General features: G+C 44.2%; 1 protein-coding gene across 1 annotated transcript; it reads left to right on the plus strand.

Moving 5' to 3' along the window:
* Nucleotides 1–2,454: 2,454 nt before the first annotated feature.
* On the plus strand, nucleotides 2,455–13,645 carry LOC142814378 (uncharacterized). The gene is made up of 5 exons (XM_075893109.1): nucleotides 2,455–2,685; nucleotides 7,648–7,710; nucleotides 9,862–10,088; nucleotides 13,129–13,288; nucleotides 13,386–13,645. Exons 2-5 carry the CDS (start codon nucleotides 7,707–7,709, stop codon nucleotides 13,643–13,645), a joined length of 651 nt encoding a protein of 216 aa, XP_075749224.1. The 5' UTR covers nucleotides 2,455–2,685; nucleotides 7,648–7,706.
* The last annotated feature ends 1,756 nt before the right edge of the window (nucleotides 13,646–15,401 follow it).

Here is a 15,401-nt window from a genome sequence, read left to right on the forward strand (position 1 = left end):
CAAGCCTACATATTTCACGTTGCCTAATTTCTAATCTTGCTTGAACTTCTGACCTCATGCACAAGACCGCGTTGCCGAACGTCAGCCCAGGAACCATGACCCCTTTCCATATTCCTCTCACAACATTATACCTATTGTAATTCCACAGTGCCCTATTTTTCATCACTGCTGCATTCCTGTTATCTTTAGTCGTCACGCATATTTCGTGTTCCCTCAGGTACTCGGTCCCATTGCTTATCCATACGCCCAGTTATTTGTATGTATCTGTTATCTCTGGCGTGACTTCCTGTATTCTAAGCTCACTACCTTTGTTATCATTAAAATCATGACTACTGATTTTTCCTAACTGAATCTAAAATCTAACCTATCTCCCTCATTACCGCAGATGTCCATCAACCTCTGCAAATCTTCCTTGTTGTTGGCCATTAGCACTATATCATCTGCGTAGATTAATGCTGGTAGTGCCTGATCAATGAGTTTTTCTTGTTTGACTAAAGAGAGGTTGAAGCCAAGTCCCCTTGCCTCTAATTTGGCCTCTAATCCTTGTAGGTACATCATGAATAAGAAGGGTGACAGTGGGCACGCCTGCCTAAGTCCACGTTTCACCACTGTGGGCTTGGATACCTGTTTTTCCCACTTTTTAACTACCTTGTTAGTTTTATAGATTTCCCCCACCACGGTGGTCTAGTGGCTAAGGTACTCGGCTGCTGACCCGCAGGTCGCGGGATCAAATCCCGGCTGTGGCGGCTGCATTTCTGATGGAGGCGGAAATGTTGTAGGCCCGTGTGCTCAGATTTGGGTGCACGTTAAAGAACCCCAGGTGGTCGAAATTTCCGGAGCCCTCCACTACGGCGTCTCTCATAATCATATGGTGGTTTTGGGACGTTAAACCCCGCAAATCAATCAGTTTTATAGATTTCCTTTAAACGATTAGTGACTCCATCTTTTACACCCAGTGTGTCTAGTATTCCCCACAAGTCCTCTTGAACCACGCTATCGTACGCTCCCTTGAATTTCTGCAGGCCGGTAGGAAGCTTCACAGGGCAGCGCCTGATCTTGTGAAACGGCGCAGCCATGCAGGCAGGGCATTCAATTCCCTCCCTATTTTTTGTATACTACTGTCCTTGTGTACATCGTAGAACACATAACAGTAATGATAGCAAACAGATCATTGATTCGGGTAGGCTTGGTGTTTTTATTTAAAATGGAACAACGAGGAAGCTGCTGAAGCTCGTGCCTGTATACAGCTGCTTTATATGGAGATGAAACTTTAACGAAAAAAAAATGCAATGATAAACAGTAGGCTCGTAACAAACAACATTTTTCTGAGGGTGCATGGAATATATGTCCCATGCAAGGATATGCATTGCAGTCCTTACTGCATTAATTATGTACACGTACTGCAGGGCATGCAAGTGTATGCAGACACACGCTGACGAAATGACATTTTTTGCTACATACAAACGTGCACCGCACCAAATAAGACGCACGTGTTTGTATAGTCAGGGAACACTCGTGAATATTGATGAAATCACACAGCTGGCTTACAGTATAAAACAAACACAATTGCGAACAATAAAATGCGACGCTGTTTAAAGAGGCGGACCCAGGTTACGAGAATTGTCAGTATGGCATACACACCACGTGTCAAGCTTTTGCAACATCTAAAGAGACTAAATATGGAAAGTTGCCTTTGTAAGTTAACATGACAGTACCAAATGGAGAAGCCACACGAGAGAACAATTCATCGTGGGCTAAAGAATGTGTTTTAAATATTATACACAGCTTTGCAAGATAATATCGACGAGTTTTACTCGTCGAGGTGTGGGAAGTGTAGGCCTGATAAAATGCGATGTTGCTTCAGAGCCTTCCTTTCGTAATATTGCAATTTTATTCAACTCTTTCAAACGCGGCACCGTAAATTTCTACTGGGTGCTCGGACACAGCAAGCAGGTCGCGGGGCAAAATCTTTGTAACATTTTATTACCGAAACAGCGATACTAGCAATGCTTGAGCTGCACTTGCTGTTTTCTAAATTGTAACCTCCTCAATCTCATCACTGTGATCAGGAAACAGAGAGGAAAAGTACAGCAGTAGTACGTAGAGAAATATTCAATTTCAAGCCCTTTAGCAATATCATCTAAACAAATTGCCAGTTCACTGTTGAATTCTCGATGGAAACAAACAGCTGATCAGGGACGCAAGCTTGGCTTGGCATTGGCTTGGCCGTTCATACAGAGCCAAAAGCCGCTGCAGGAAACTGGATTGCGGATCGTATTGAGGCAAAATATTTTATACATTTTTTTCTTTGTTTCATTTCTCTAATTGCTCTTGTGATGGCGTGGACCGCGCTTCGTGATCTCATGTACCGGCGCACTGTTTTTAAGTTTAGTCTGGCGCAAGATAATACATCATTGCGTGCTTTAATTTAAAAAGGTTCGCGAGTATGGCAGCAACACTGCAATGTCGGGAAGAGGATAGTAGTAGAACCAGTAGCAGCTGCATGCCCGGGTGGAGTGACTGATGCCCAGATGGAGGAATGTCAACCCGATGCCTTCTGTGTTGGCCGTTCTGGCAGTTCCGCCGACTTTATAGAAAGAGACGACCCCGTCGCTTGTCCTCTTCTCTTTTCCTTCGGGCATCAGCGACAACATTGACGACGACGTGTTCGACTTCACCGTGCACGTGAGTATAGGTTGGTTTTTCATTCGAGTGAATTCTTGTTCAGATTTGCAACTTGTCGAGTTCATACTGATCACCTGTCACCGGCAATAAGTCACATACGTGTGATATTTAGGTGACATAAATGATAATGCACATTTTCTGCTCCATTTGCGTGACTTAGCAACACCAGGACATGAGGTAAAGCCTTTGTCGCCTAGCCACTAGCAGGCAAGATCGATCACTCGCATCCTTCAGTTCACGAATCAACGCGCCTGCCTTAAAATTAGTAAGCTGCTCGCAAAGAAATCTTACCGAGGCAATTTTGTTTTCTGTGAACAATGCACCGTAGATTTGTCTTGAATAACAAAAAAAACTTGAAAAATAAATGTCGCGACCTTTTAGAAAACGCCGTGTCTAAGAGCTAGACGCGGCATTTTGTAAAAGGCTCAATAAATTCAGTATTTTTTCGTAGTTTCTGCTTGAAATTATTGTTGTCTATGAATTTCATGGCCCAATCTTTTGCTTTGGCTGAAAATCTCAGCGGCAAAAACTTTGTTCAGTGTCCCTTTAAGGGCAGGTGTAGATGCCATCATTTCAGTCGCAAATCTTTTTGCTAGTCGGTCGGCTGGTTAACAATAAGGGTACTAACTAGAGTTCCAGATTTCATCAGCAACACATCGTCATGGCTTCATCAGATGCTGCATTATATACATTCTATTCTCGTTTTTAAATAGGTGTACCGTATGGTCCACTGTTACAGGAAACAAGCGAGCTCATGGACAGTGAGCCATGTGGTGCTAACTGGCAGCGAGGCTTGTGAATGGGACGCATGCGCATAGAATCGGGGTGCGCCCAGTTTTGTTTGCCATTTCTCCGCCTGTACGCATGACAGCATTGGAAAGCGCATCCGTATTTTAGCTGCGCAATTTATCTAGCCCAGTGCCTCCTGCTTCAGGGATTTCCTGTGAGCACAAAAAATGCATTATTTTAATCGTTGCTGCAGTGTTTTGCAAGTTGTCACCGTAAAGCACATCATATTTTTCGCATAATGCTCGCTGCAACTAGCAAGTTTCGATGACTCAAAATGCTGTTCATGTCTGATGTAGCAAACATTTTAAGCTCGTCCTCGTGACCATGAAATATTGGTTTATTAAATAATGGAAGGCAGAGTTGGTATCAGTTGATTTACAGTGTGAAAATGAAAAGTGCGAAGGACCGGGCCTCGCAAGTAAGCCCCGAGAGCATGAGCAGAGAAGTAGCAGATGAGGATGCTCATGCGCTGCATTTCCAAATCTCACCAGCACTAATGCTTGACGGACTGCTGGCCACGCACTAGCGTGTTCTTTCTGAAACAGGACTTTGGCCCTGTAAGCAAGTTCTTGAAGGGCATAAGTAAAACGTAGAATGGGCCCCCTAAATGCACCCATCCTTGAACCATTGGGCTTATGAATTAGTGCCCTTTTCAAAATACAACTATTCTGAGGAATAAATTGTGACAGAACAGTGCACGAAGTTTAAAAATGGGAAAAAAGTCTTTAAATGTCCCCTTTATACATAGTGTTCTTGTGATGTCACTTCTGCCGTTGTCGCCCACTCCCGCCATGCCCGGGTAACTCCCTGGGTACCTACGGCAGTTCACGTGCTGCAGTGCGGTTTGTTGGGGGCTCGTCATCTGTTGCTGTGAACGATGTGGAAGCATTGTGGTTTTTTGTTGTCTTACTTTAACGAGCTCATTGGATTAGGAAGGCCTCGCTCGTTCACTCGATACAAGACCAGATAATCAAGATGTGCGACACATACACCAGCCACGGCGTACACCGGCTGCCCGCTACAACCTATGAGGGCCTATTATCTTGCTTTCACTACAAATTGCCTGGCCCAAAAACAAGTGAAAGCTCAAAATCTCTCGAGCCGCAATTTTAAGAGTGGATGTGCGAAGCGCAGCTGCTCCCATCCAAAACTAGTCGTGCAGAGCTAGGCAAGTTTACAAGAGATATAATATTATGAATATATTGTCACGGCCTACGCCACCAAAGTAGCAATGCCCCCCCCCCCACCCCCCAAGTGTTTTAAACAGTGCTGATGTTGAGGTTGAGCCTCTTTGATTGCAATTTGTGGAAATAGTCGAGGAAAATATTATACAAGGCAGATAGCGACTTTGCGTGGTGTGTGCCGCGGTAATGCCAGTCATAACTTTATTTTTCGCGTATGCTTTAACACACTTTTCACTTTGTATTTTGCTTTTGTTGTACGGTAATGTACAGTGGAGTCACTGAACATGATAGAGACCGTGTATAGAATTAATTGACTGATTAAAAAAAATCCTGACGCCCAACTTGAACCGATCGGCTATACTTCAAAGTGAACTAATATTGTTTCCCATTCTTTATAGTTTGTTTCAATGCAATACCAAATCTCCGCGATCGGCATCACGATTTTAACCGCCTTCCTCGCCATCATGATTTTAACTGCGGACAAGTTTGTATGTACAGTATCTTGGTAAGCTATATCTGTTTGCAGGTAAATACTTGGCTATGGCACTTACCCGTAATGAAGTTGCACCTGAAGATGCAAATATTGCAAAGTTTCTTCAAGTAGCTTTTGTTAATCTGCACCAGCCAAATACGCTGGTACTTTTAGGAAAATCGGAATGTGCGTTCTCAATTTTAGGTTATAACTTTCAGCGAAAAAACACCCTAAGCTCTGCTCCCTCTGCGTGGACTACTAAATCAACTTGCCTCACTAGCAGCTCATAATTTCTCAAACTTGCATCGTGAGGCAAAACTAAACGGGTGCAAGCACGAGGAGACAACATGGCAGTTGTAGGCGATAGATTCGGTTGGTGCCCGGGCATGTTGGTGGCGCATTTCGGAAGTGACGAAAAGGCGCTTAGATGCACGTGCACACTTTGTATAGTTGCTGTATTGGACAGCAAACTTTTTTTCTTATCTGGGCAGTTTTACCAAAGGAAGCTTCATCATATGGCGTGATAAATGAAGCGAATCCACAGGTTGAACCACATCATAGCCTCGCTGTGCTTTTGTACTTTTTTAGCTCGCAAAATTTATTTGTACATATAAGTGACAACTTGCCAGTAATAAGTCAGCACTCGTTTCTTTACCATATGATCATCTCCGGTGTGCTGCTGCCTCAATATTTCAAGTTCTAAGCATTTACACAATTGTATGTTAACTTTTCCTTCAAAGTGAGACAAGCCACATGTGTATCGTAGATCAAGAAGCATGCCAGTTTTACGTACTTGCAAGGTAAACATCAGAAATTCACAGTTGATCAAAAATACTAGTTTAATGGTGCATCTACATAAGAGCACCTGTGGCGCCTCGGGAACAAGATAATGCCACATATGTTACAAGAGATAATTAAAAAAGACAGGGGACGTTCCGTGAACAAATAGAAACAAAAATAAAATGGCACGTGGCAGCGAGCGAAGGCGGCAAGGGGGGGGAGCCCGTGGGACTTCAGCGGATGAACGTAGGGTGTGTGTTTAATATGTGGAAGAAAAAAAAATCAAAATTTTGGCGACTGAAATGAGGGTGACTTAGTGAGTGCGCTCATGACGAGAGTAAACACGGTTATTATTTTTTTTTCAAATCTCTTTTGAAAGCCACAAAAAATCTGTATGTGGTGCAGCCTAACAGAAGGTCCGTGAAGGCAAATTATGAATTCGTCGTTGTACAAAGGCCTTTTTTTTTTTTTTCACGCGCACCATCCCCGCCGCGGTGGTCTAGTGGCTAAGGTGCTCGGCTGCTGACGCGCAGGGCGCGGGATCGAATCCCGGCTGTGGCGGCTGCATTTCCGATGGAGGCGGGAATGTTGTAGGCCCGTGTGCTCAGATTTAGGTGCACGTTAAAGAACCCCAGGTGGTCTAAATTTCCGGAGCCCTCCACTACGGCGTCTATCATAATCATATAGTGGTTTTGGGACATTAAACCCCACATATCAATCAATCAATCATGCACACCATAAATAGTGCTCAAAATTTGATTGCATATGTTGTTTTCATCCTCGCTGTATTCCGTGCTGTTTATGATGTAAAAAAAAGAAGTAGCACGCTGAAGTGGTGCTGCTTTTGGGCAACAGTTGAAAATGGCGGGATGCATGAATGCGGAATACTGCCGCTTACACTCCAATCACTCTTGTGGTCACCTCCCACTGTTTGCAGCATGTGTTGTGTATACACAGCTGCATATTTCCTAGCTAGAAAAATTTGATTTTAGGTGTTTCACGCCATTTTCCATGTAACTATTCCACAATTGCACACACTGATCAGCAGGCTTTCAATTGCGCTGAAGGACACAGGTGCCATAAAATTCATAGTCGATTCTTTCAAGAAACCGTATGTAAAGGCTGAAGCTTCATGCGTACATACACACACACATACCATATTGTTTTTTGTACTTTATGAAAGCTGCGAAGGTCTCATGTGGCTCCAAGCGTAACCTGTCTTATTTATTCTCCATCACCGCAAAAGTTTTGTGAGTTTCAAATAAAAGTACTTTGCGCATGGCCACGTTTGGGTAATTTTTTTTGTGTAAGTGTTATTTGAGCAGCCTACAGTGTTTACTTTATAAGCCTTTATGCATATGTTGCATTATAAGGATGCAGAATGTGTGTAGCTGTACAATATAGATGAAGTGTAAAAAATAAGTGTGTCTATTGTAGTGTTCTTGCAACCAATCTTACCCCCGTATTCTAGAACGTCCCTCCACTCAACGCTTCACCTTCACTTGAGATGGCTGATGGGAGCGCCGTCTCTAAGCAGAGAAAATTGCTGCATGTCAGCAATAATCTGCTGTGATTCTCGAGTAGCGCAGCGTCGCTTTCAAACGAGCAGCGGCATAGTGCTCAACTCTGTCAAGTGAAGGGTGAAAGTCAAGTCGGGGAGCGTTTATGAATATGGGGGTTAGTTTTGTTGTCTTGTTAACCTGCCATTAACACTGGATTGATGCTACTTTGCTCTAGCTGTACAGTGCTCTCCAAGGCTCAAGGAGGCACCGCACGGGGAAGGCTCGGAGCAAACCATGCGTGAGTTTCCTTTCATTGTTACACTATGCACGCATTAAGTGATAGACTTTAATGTATGCTATTTGTATTGTGCAAGTTTTGGGGGACATACAACTTCCAACACTTATTTGTTCTGACAAAAATCACGCAACAATGAGAGAAGCTTGTGCAAAAATTATGCAAGAGTGTAAGAAGCTTTTGCAGAAGTCTGTGAAATGAAGTTTTGAAATTTTGTGGCAATGTGTCATTGTACAGTGGTCAACAGTCTTGCTCAGCATGCTTGACTGCAGGGCTCCCGGCTGCACAGGCGCATCTACGGAGTGCTTGATGCATGATGGGCCAAATGTCAGCCTGCACACTGGTGCCTCTTATCCCCGTTTGTCTGTTACATCAGTGTCTCTTGTAAAGGGGATCAACTGTGCTACCTTTTTTTTTCGAATGTAATGAGTTCTTTTTAGAGATTATTGTTGTTTTAAGGTAGAGCCTCACATTTCTATCAAATACTGAAGATTCTATTGTTCCTTCTAGATGCTATGAAGTCACTCCTTGTGTTACAATAGAGTGAACACTGTTATGAGAAAAGCTACTTTATGGAGTTAACTCACTCCATATTGACTTAACACACAGAATTGGTGAAAACTTCACTCCATTCCAGCTGCATTAGGAATAATATCCATTTCCATACTTCTGTTTCTTTTGTTTGTTTGTTGGCTGGAGGTTTGGAGTATAGGGTGGCCAGAGGGCACTGTGTAGTCGTTCTTCATCTTCGCAATTTTGTGAACATTAATTGATAGCCGTATGGGAAGCAGCCAGCATGCTGAAACAGCGGTGCAAGCATGCAAGATGTTCACCATTGCATGCAGTCAGTTGCTGTGAGCAACCTACTGCATACAATTAACTGCGAGTGGTGAACTATCGCTGCACTATGTGTGCCTCCTGGAAAGCTGCAATGGTAAAGTGCCACAATCGTATAGTAACATGGATAACATGGCAATTTGTTTGTTGAATAATTTTGCAACAGAATCAATGGAGTTTTGGATAAATTTGTGTATCTGCCTGGTTCATCAAAGCTACAGAGTCAAATGCGGTATATACTCGCGTATTATGGGTACTTTTTTTGTCAATCCGGTCATGTGCGAAGCTAGTAGGAATCGCTGGCCTAAAAGCTCAACTGGGAATATATGTTGCAGGCGCTGTCACAGCTGTCTCAAAGCGGATTGTCATTTGTTTGCTAAGCCTGTTCAAATGCCCCCATTTTCTTGAAGTTCTTCCGAACAGTGCTCACAAAAACCATTTCCCTCGACAGGGTTATACCAGAGAACATAAGTACTCTCCAATAATTGTCGGGAACCCAACGTAAAGTAAGATGCAGACAAGGAAGCGCGATGCCAACACAGTGCTGTGTGTGTCGCCCTTCATGTGTGTGTGTGTCCATTCCTTGTCCCAGTCTTCTATTGCGTTGTGTTCCCTCCGATATCTAACCAACACACCCAAGCTTCTATGCTAAGTCTTATTCAACGCACTCTTCTGCTGGCTCCCATACTGAATATTGCATGTCGAAAAGCTCCACGCTGATGTGCTTAGCGGTAGCACGGTTTCAGTTTTCTTCGGTAAGCTTTATAACAGCAATCTGCCTCGTATATAATTATTGTAGCCTATCACAAGGAACGGTAAAAACGCAATAACCAGATGGCGAAACCGAAAAAAAAAAGTGAGTGCGAAAACCTGCCTCATCTAGTTGATGTGACAGGTCCTTGCACGCGTTCGACATCTGTGCTGTGTCTCGGGAATACATTCTTGCCGTGGAAGAGGTGGGAAGATAGGAGGCAAACCTTTAGGCATTTCGGGCTACACATAAACAGGTTTCGGTTTTCAAGTTCGATATTCTAGGGAAAGCATAAAAGTTCATGGAAGAAGGGACCTTGCACTCAGTCCATTTTGTGTAAGACTGCACTCGCCTGCTCGACAAGAGATGTGCCTGACCAGAGCATCATGAAGTCAAATGTGTCTGTGTGTGTGCTGGCAAGGTGGCTCGGGCTGGTTGGGGAGGGCAAAGTATGCGAGCAAAAAGTTTCTTGTAGTAAAGCAGGCTGGCTAATTATACTGGTGAGCAAATTTTGTGAGGATGCAAATTGTGCGAGTAAATATGGTATGTACTCTTGTAGGTTTCAGCTCTATTGCTACGGATCCTGCGGATCCAACTTGGCATCTGGCAGCAACAAAGAGAGGTTCTGCAGGAGGTGCGACAGCTGAAGCACGAGGTACGGCTCTTGTCCGTGCCTCAGCACGCCCAGCCAGCACAGCGCCCCTCTGACCTTCCCCGGCTGCCTGCTGGTACAATTGGAGAAGTGGAGGCAGCAGAGGCAGCTGTGCAGAGTAAAGCTGTGGCTGTGGCTTTGGTGTATATTTCTTGATTTTTAATATGCCTATGTAACATGCAGAAATTTAGTACTGCTTTAAGATACTGTGTTTCGGGAAACAAACTAGTCAGGTTATCTCATGAGCCACTGTACTACAGTCGAATATGAATAATTCGTACTCAAAGAGGCCAGAAAATTTGTTCAAATTAAAAGAAGTTCAGAATAATGAAAGTTACCGTAATTACTTGAATCTAACACGCACCTTTTTTCCGGTTAAGAGAGTTCATAAATCGCATGTGCGTTAGAATCGAGTACGAAAAAAAAATGAATATGGTCATTTTATTGCCATCGCCACTTACAAAATGGCCGCCCCCTTCGTGCGGCGGCATGGCGCGTCGGTCATTTCTGCCTCTGTGTTTCCCATGCGCGGCACTTCATACGTGTGCTGAGGAGTTCGTCATCTTGTAGTACATTAGCATCGACGGCATGGTAGGGCCGACTCCAAAAACTCGACGAGTGCACCACAATGCTGCTTCTAAAAGAAAAGTCGTCGCGTGTGCCGGAACGGACAGAAATCGGGCCGCATCGCGGTCATTCGGAGTTCCCGAAATGTGCGTGCGGGACTGGCGGAAACAAAAGCAGAATATTGTCGACAGCAAAGATTCACGCAAAGGCTTCAGTGGACCACAGCAGGGTCAGTTTCCACAAATTGAAGAGCTGCTCGGCGAGTATGTGATTAAGCAGTGAGCGGCACAGCGGCCCGTGACGACAGAACTGCTCCAAGTGCAGGCTATGCAGTTAGCCTTAGAAAAAGGGCTAATGCAGAGCCATTTTAAAGCGAGCAGGTGCTGGCTAATGAACTTTATGAAGAGAAAAGGCTTTTCCCTCCGAAGGCGAACGGGCATATGCCGGAAGTTGCCGGAGGAGTACGAAGAAAAGCTTCAGAGTCTTCAGAGGTTCTTCCTAAACTTGCGGCACAACAACGGCTACCTGCTTGGGCAAATCGGGAATGCCGATCACACGCCTCTTTACTTCGACATGCCTGGCACCACAACCGTCTAGGAGAAGGGGGCTAAGCAAGTTTGTGTACTGACATCGGGCCACGGTAAAACTAGAGTGACAGCAATGCTCTGTTGCACGTCAGATAGGCATAAGCTTCCCCCGTACTTCATATTTAAACGGAAGACGCTCTCAAAAAGAGTCGTTTTCGCGAGTGGTGTGATCAAGCGGGCCAACGAGAAAAAAGGGTGCGCGTTGCAACCGATGTCTTGGTTTTTTTTTTTTTTTTTTTTTTTGTCGTGGAAACCGGGCGCGCGTTACAATCGAGGGCGCGGTAGAATAGAGTAAATACGGTAAACGAGCGGAGGGCTCACCATGCAGTGATGCATGTGCATGTAGAAGTTTTATTCACAAATTACAGGACATCCGTCATTAATTAAAGCAGTCAATACATGTCTGTACACGTTGGCCTTGCAACGAGTCAACAAGTTTTGTGTGCAGTTTGCAAAGCATTTGTACTTCGGCTTCAGTATTGTCCTGGCAAAAGAAGTTGCGCGCGGCAATGTCCAGTGCTGACACTCTTCGAAGACAACTGTGTTTCCACTGTTACCATCTGCGCTGCAGCCGGAGCGTGGCCAGCACATGATGAGAAAGGAGGAGCGTCTCCACCTGGAGAAAAGCAGATCGGCATTTGAGAGAGAAACACTCCGCGGCAGCTTTTTTTTTTTTTTTTCTCTCTTCATGCGCGGTGTTGAAAGGAGAAGAGTCTCTACATAGCAGGAACGAAAAACAGGGAAGCGTGACACCGGCGCATTGCAGATCGGCATGAGAGAGCCAACTCTCTGCGACAGCTTTTTTTCCCCTCTTTCTCTTCATGCGCAGTGTTAAGAAGAGAAGGGTCTCTACGTGGCAGGGACGGAAAAAGCCGAAGCGTGGCACAGGAATGTTGCAGATTGGCATTTGGCAAACATTCCTCCGCAGTCTTTTCTTTCCTTTTCTTCATTTTCTTCTTCAAGCACAGCGATGAGGTGTCTGAAGTGCCACCGCAGGATTGGGCGGGGTGCTGAGAGCATTTTCGGAGCACGGTATAGCTTTGATAGGACCACAGCGTCAGTTCGAATTAAGTGTGTTGGAATTATTGAGATTCGACTGTATTTACTATAGTCTGTGAAGTCCGAGTGAACTGTCCTAAGGTAGCAGACGATGTAGGCGGCATCGTGTGTTTGATGGGCAGTGACTAGCAATAGCCTGCTTAAAACAGACATTCAGTAATTTTGTTCATTTATCACCCTATTTCGTGTCCGCCGCGGCTCTCTCTACTTTGAGCTACAGTTCACCCTGCCTTGTGGTAGCCGATTTCTTACTTTTTTAAAAATCTAACAAGCACCCAATTTCGCAGTGTGAAGAAAAATGCACCTTTGTTTATTGTGATGAGATTTCTATAGCGACATGCCTCTTCGTTGGCTATCACAGAAGAATATAAACAGCAAATTGTGCGACCATCTAGAGCGACCTTTATTTTTCTATCAGTTTCATCTATGACCAAGATTTGGTCGCTCTAAGGTTGCCTCTTAGTACGCCTTGATCATGTTCATTTATCTTGTTGTGCTCTGCTTACAATGCATTGATTAAAAACATGTCCAAGCTTCTTTTTGAATTCCACATATTTTATGATTTTTCACCTGTAGAAGCTACTCCTGGTCAACATTCAGGCAAAGACATTGTAACCTCGAAGAAACGTGTATTGGAATTTGAGCACTGTACAAAGTAATTATACTATTTCATAGCTAGAATCAATATTTATTAAGGGTTATAACAGTGTTGTATTTGATTTCATAACAGCGAAACTGCATTCAGAGAAGGACTCTGAAAGGTTCTCACACTGAGTGTGAGAGGGCTGATGTGGAAACCATTTTAGGTCAAGTGAGTGGAAGTTAGCATAAAAAAACAATGAAATGTTGTGATGCCCAAAAATTCAAGTTGTTGTTTTCAGTGTCCTCTTCTTGCAGATTTTTATCATGAAAACATTTCGATGTGCTGTTGCGTTTACCCCATCTATGCTTCTTGCATTTTTTTACAGCGCAAGCACCTCCTGCAGATTGGGGGACGTGGGCTCCGAGAAATTGGTGTGAATGCCATGAAGGCTGTATTGGCACATGACGTGCAAGTGCTGTACAGCCTTCATGGCAGAAAAGGAAAAAGGGCCTTTGTGAACCTGAGGCTCTGTAGATTAGTGACAGGTTAGACTTGTTCATTGTTTTATGTGTGTGTACCCTTGTGTATTCTCTGTACTGCAGTGCTTCATGTGTACTATGGTATTTCTGTTCTTGTATGCAGATGTCATCTGCCAAAAAGCAGGGTGCGACCAGGCGGAGGCCCTCAACTTTATTAAGAGGTGGCTGCCAGGGTCTGGTGATCGCTGTGGGGGCAGGAAGCGGCGCTTCAGAGAAGCATTTGTTGTGGAGCAGCCCGATGATCCCCACTCTCAGAGTGCAGATTATCGGCTGCTCGCGGCAGCTGGCTTCCAGCCCAGCCACAGCAGCCAGGGCCTTGACAGCACCACTGTCACTGTGCCCCCAACGCAACCTGACCTGTAGTAGAGTAGGCCTTTTTTAGTTGTGTATATATATTTTTCAATGTATACATTTTTTGTTGTACCAAATAAAAAAAAACAGAATAAATAGTCTGCAGACTGTCGGTAGTGCACTGTTTGGCTAGCTTATGCTGACTCAGAAGCACCATCACCATGTTTTAGTTACAAAAAAATGCTCTAAACTATGAATATTCTCGATTACCATGTGGGGGACATATGTGGGGATTGCAAGTGGGGGACATACGCTTTCAGCATTTACTTCCTAACGACTTTTTTCGATCTGCTGTACCAAATACCAGTACCAAATAAAGCACTCCCTATTGCAAAAGATAAATTGGTAAAAAAATAAACTACACTTCTAGTGTTAGCAAAGGGAATGAGGTATAAAAGATGAAATAGATGGAGTAACTGCTTTCAGTTCTCAGCATTCAATTTTCTGTTGCCCCAAGTATACAGGGCTGCAAAGCTACAAGAGCGGGTCATTGAGGCATATTGTTTAAATCTTCCGGTAAGAAAAATTCCCTAATAATAATGGTTACATAATGGCAAGCCAATCAGTAGCCAATATTCGTCGTGCAGGAAACATTGGTGTAATAACGGCATTTGATTGGCTGCAATGTGGCCCTGGATTGGTCCAATGTCGGTCGTACATCCGTAGCCAATATTCGTCGTGCAGCAAACATCGGCGTAAAAATGGCATGTGATTGGCTGAAATATGGCCCAATGTTGGCGGAACATTGGCAGCTTTGTCGGCAATACGATGGGCCTTCGTCGGCCCAATGTTGGTTGCATACTGGCTAAAACATCGGCAAAACGTCGGCCCATCATTGGCTTGAACGTCGGCCCGACATTGGAAGAAGTTGCACTTCCGACGTCGGCCCGACGTCGGTGCCGATGTTAGCCGATGTTGGTCCAACATTGGTCCAACGGCGGCGTGCTGCCTGGGTTGTTAAACCCCTTATATTACAATATATATATATATATATATATATATATATATATATATATATATATATATATATATATATATATATATATATATGCACTCTCAAATCATGACTGGTAGATTGCCACTATTACTCAAGAGGGACGTATATAACAGTGGCTTCTTGTCGGTACTCAGCTATGGAGAAAAAACCAGGAGACTTACAAAGAGGGTTCAGTGTTAATTTTGGACGAAAATTGTAGAAGGAAATTGTGGGTGTAACCTTAAAGGACAAAAAGAGAGCAGAGTGGATAAGGGAACAAACCGGGCTTACGGATACCTCACTTGAAATCAAGAAGAGGAGATCAACATGGTCCGGGAATGTAGCACGTAGACAGGATAGCCGCTGCTTATTAACGGTAACTGCCTGGATTCCCAGTGAAGGCAAGCAGGTTAGGGGGACACAGAAGGTTAGGTGGGCAGATGAGTTTAAGAAGTTTGCGGGTATAAAATGGCAGAAGCAAGCACAAGACCGAGATATCACCATCAATCCGTTCCATTTTCCGGGAATAAAAGAAAATCATACTTTTCGCCACGACCAGATCCAAAACGAAGATGTATTCATCCTGCAGTGTACTGGCATTCTTTGATTAAAGACGTGATCAATTATATTTCAATGTGCTGGTCAGTTACGGAAGGAATAAAGTAGAAAGGATGATTTTGTCTTACGTGTAAAGGGCGTGCGTGGTATGCGAGTAGTCAGCCTCTGTTGCTTCGTGTCGTGGGTTAAAGGGCGTGAGGCACGTGCTGAACGCTCGCATGCAGCCTTTGGCAC

This window comes from Rhipicephalus microplus, chromosome 4, assembly GCF_043290135.1.
Source record: "Rhipicephalus microplus isolate Deutch F79 chromosome 4, USDA_Rmic, whole genome shotgun sequence".
NCBI classification, from domain to species: Eukaryota; Metazoa; Arthropoda; class Arachnida; order Ixodida; family Ixodidae; genus Rhipicephalus; species Rhipicephalus microplus.

Coding starts and splice junctions, on each gene's coding strand:
- LOC142814378 (XM_075893109.1), top strand. Junction 10,089..13,128: donor AAGCTGTGGCTGTGGCTTTG/GTGTATATTTCT, acceptor ATTTTTTTACAG/CGCAAGCACCTCCTGCAGAT. Junction 13,289..13,385: donor GCTCTGTAGATTAGTGACAG/GTTAGACTTGTT, acceptor TCTTGTATGCAG/ATGTCATCTGCCAAAAAGCA.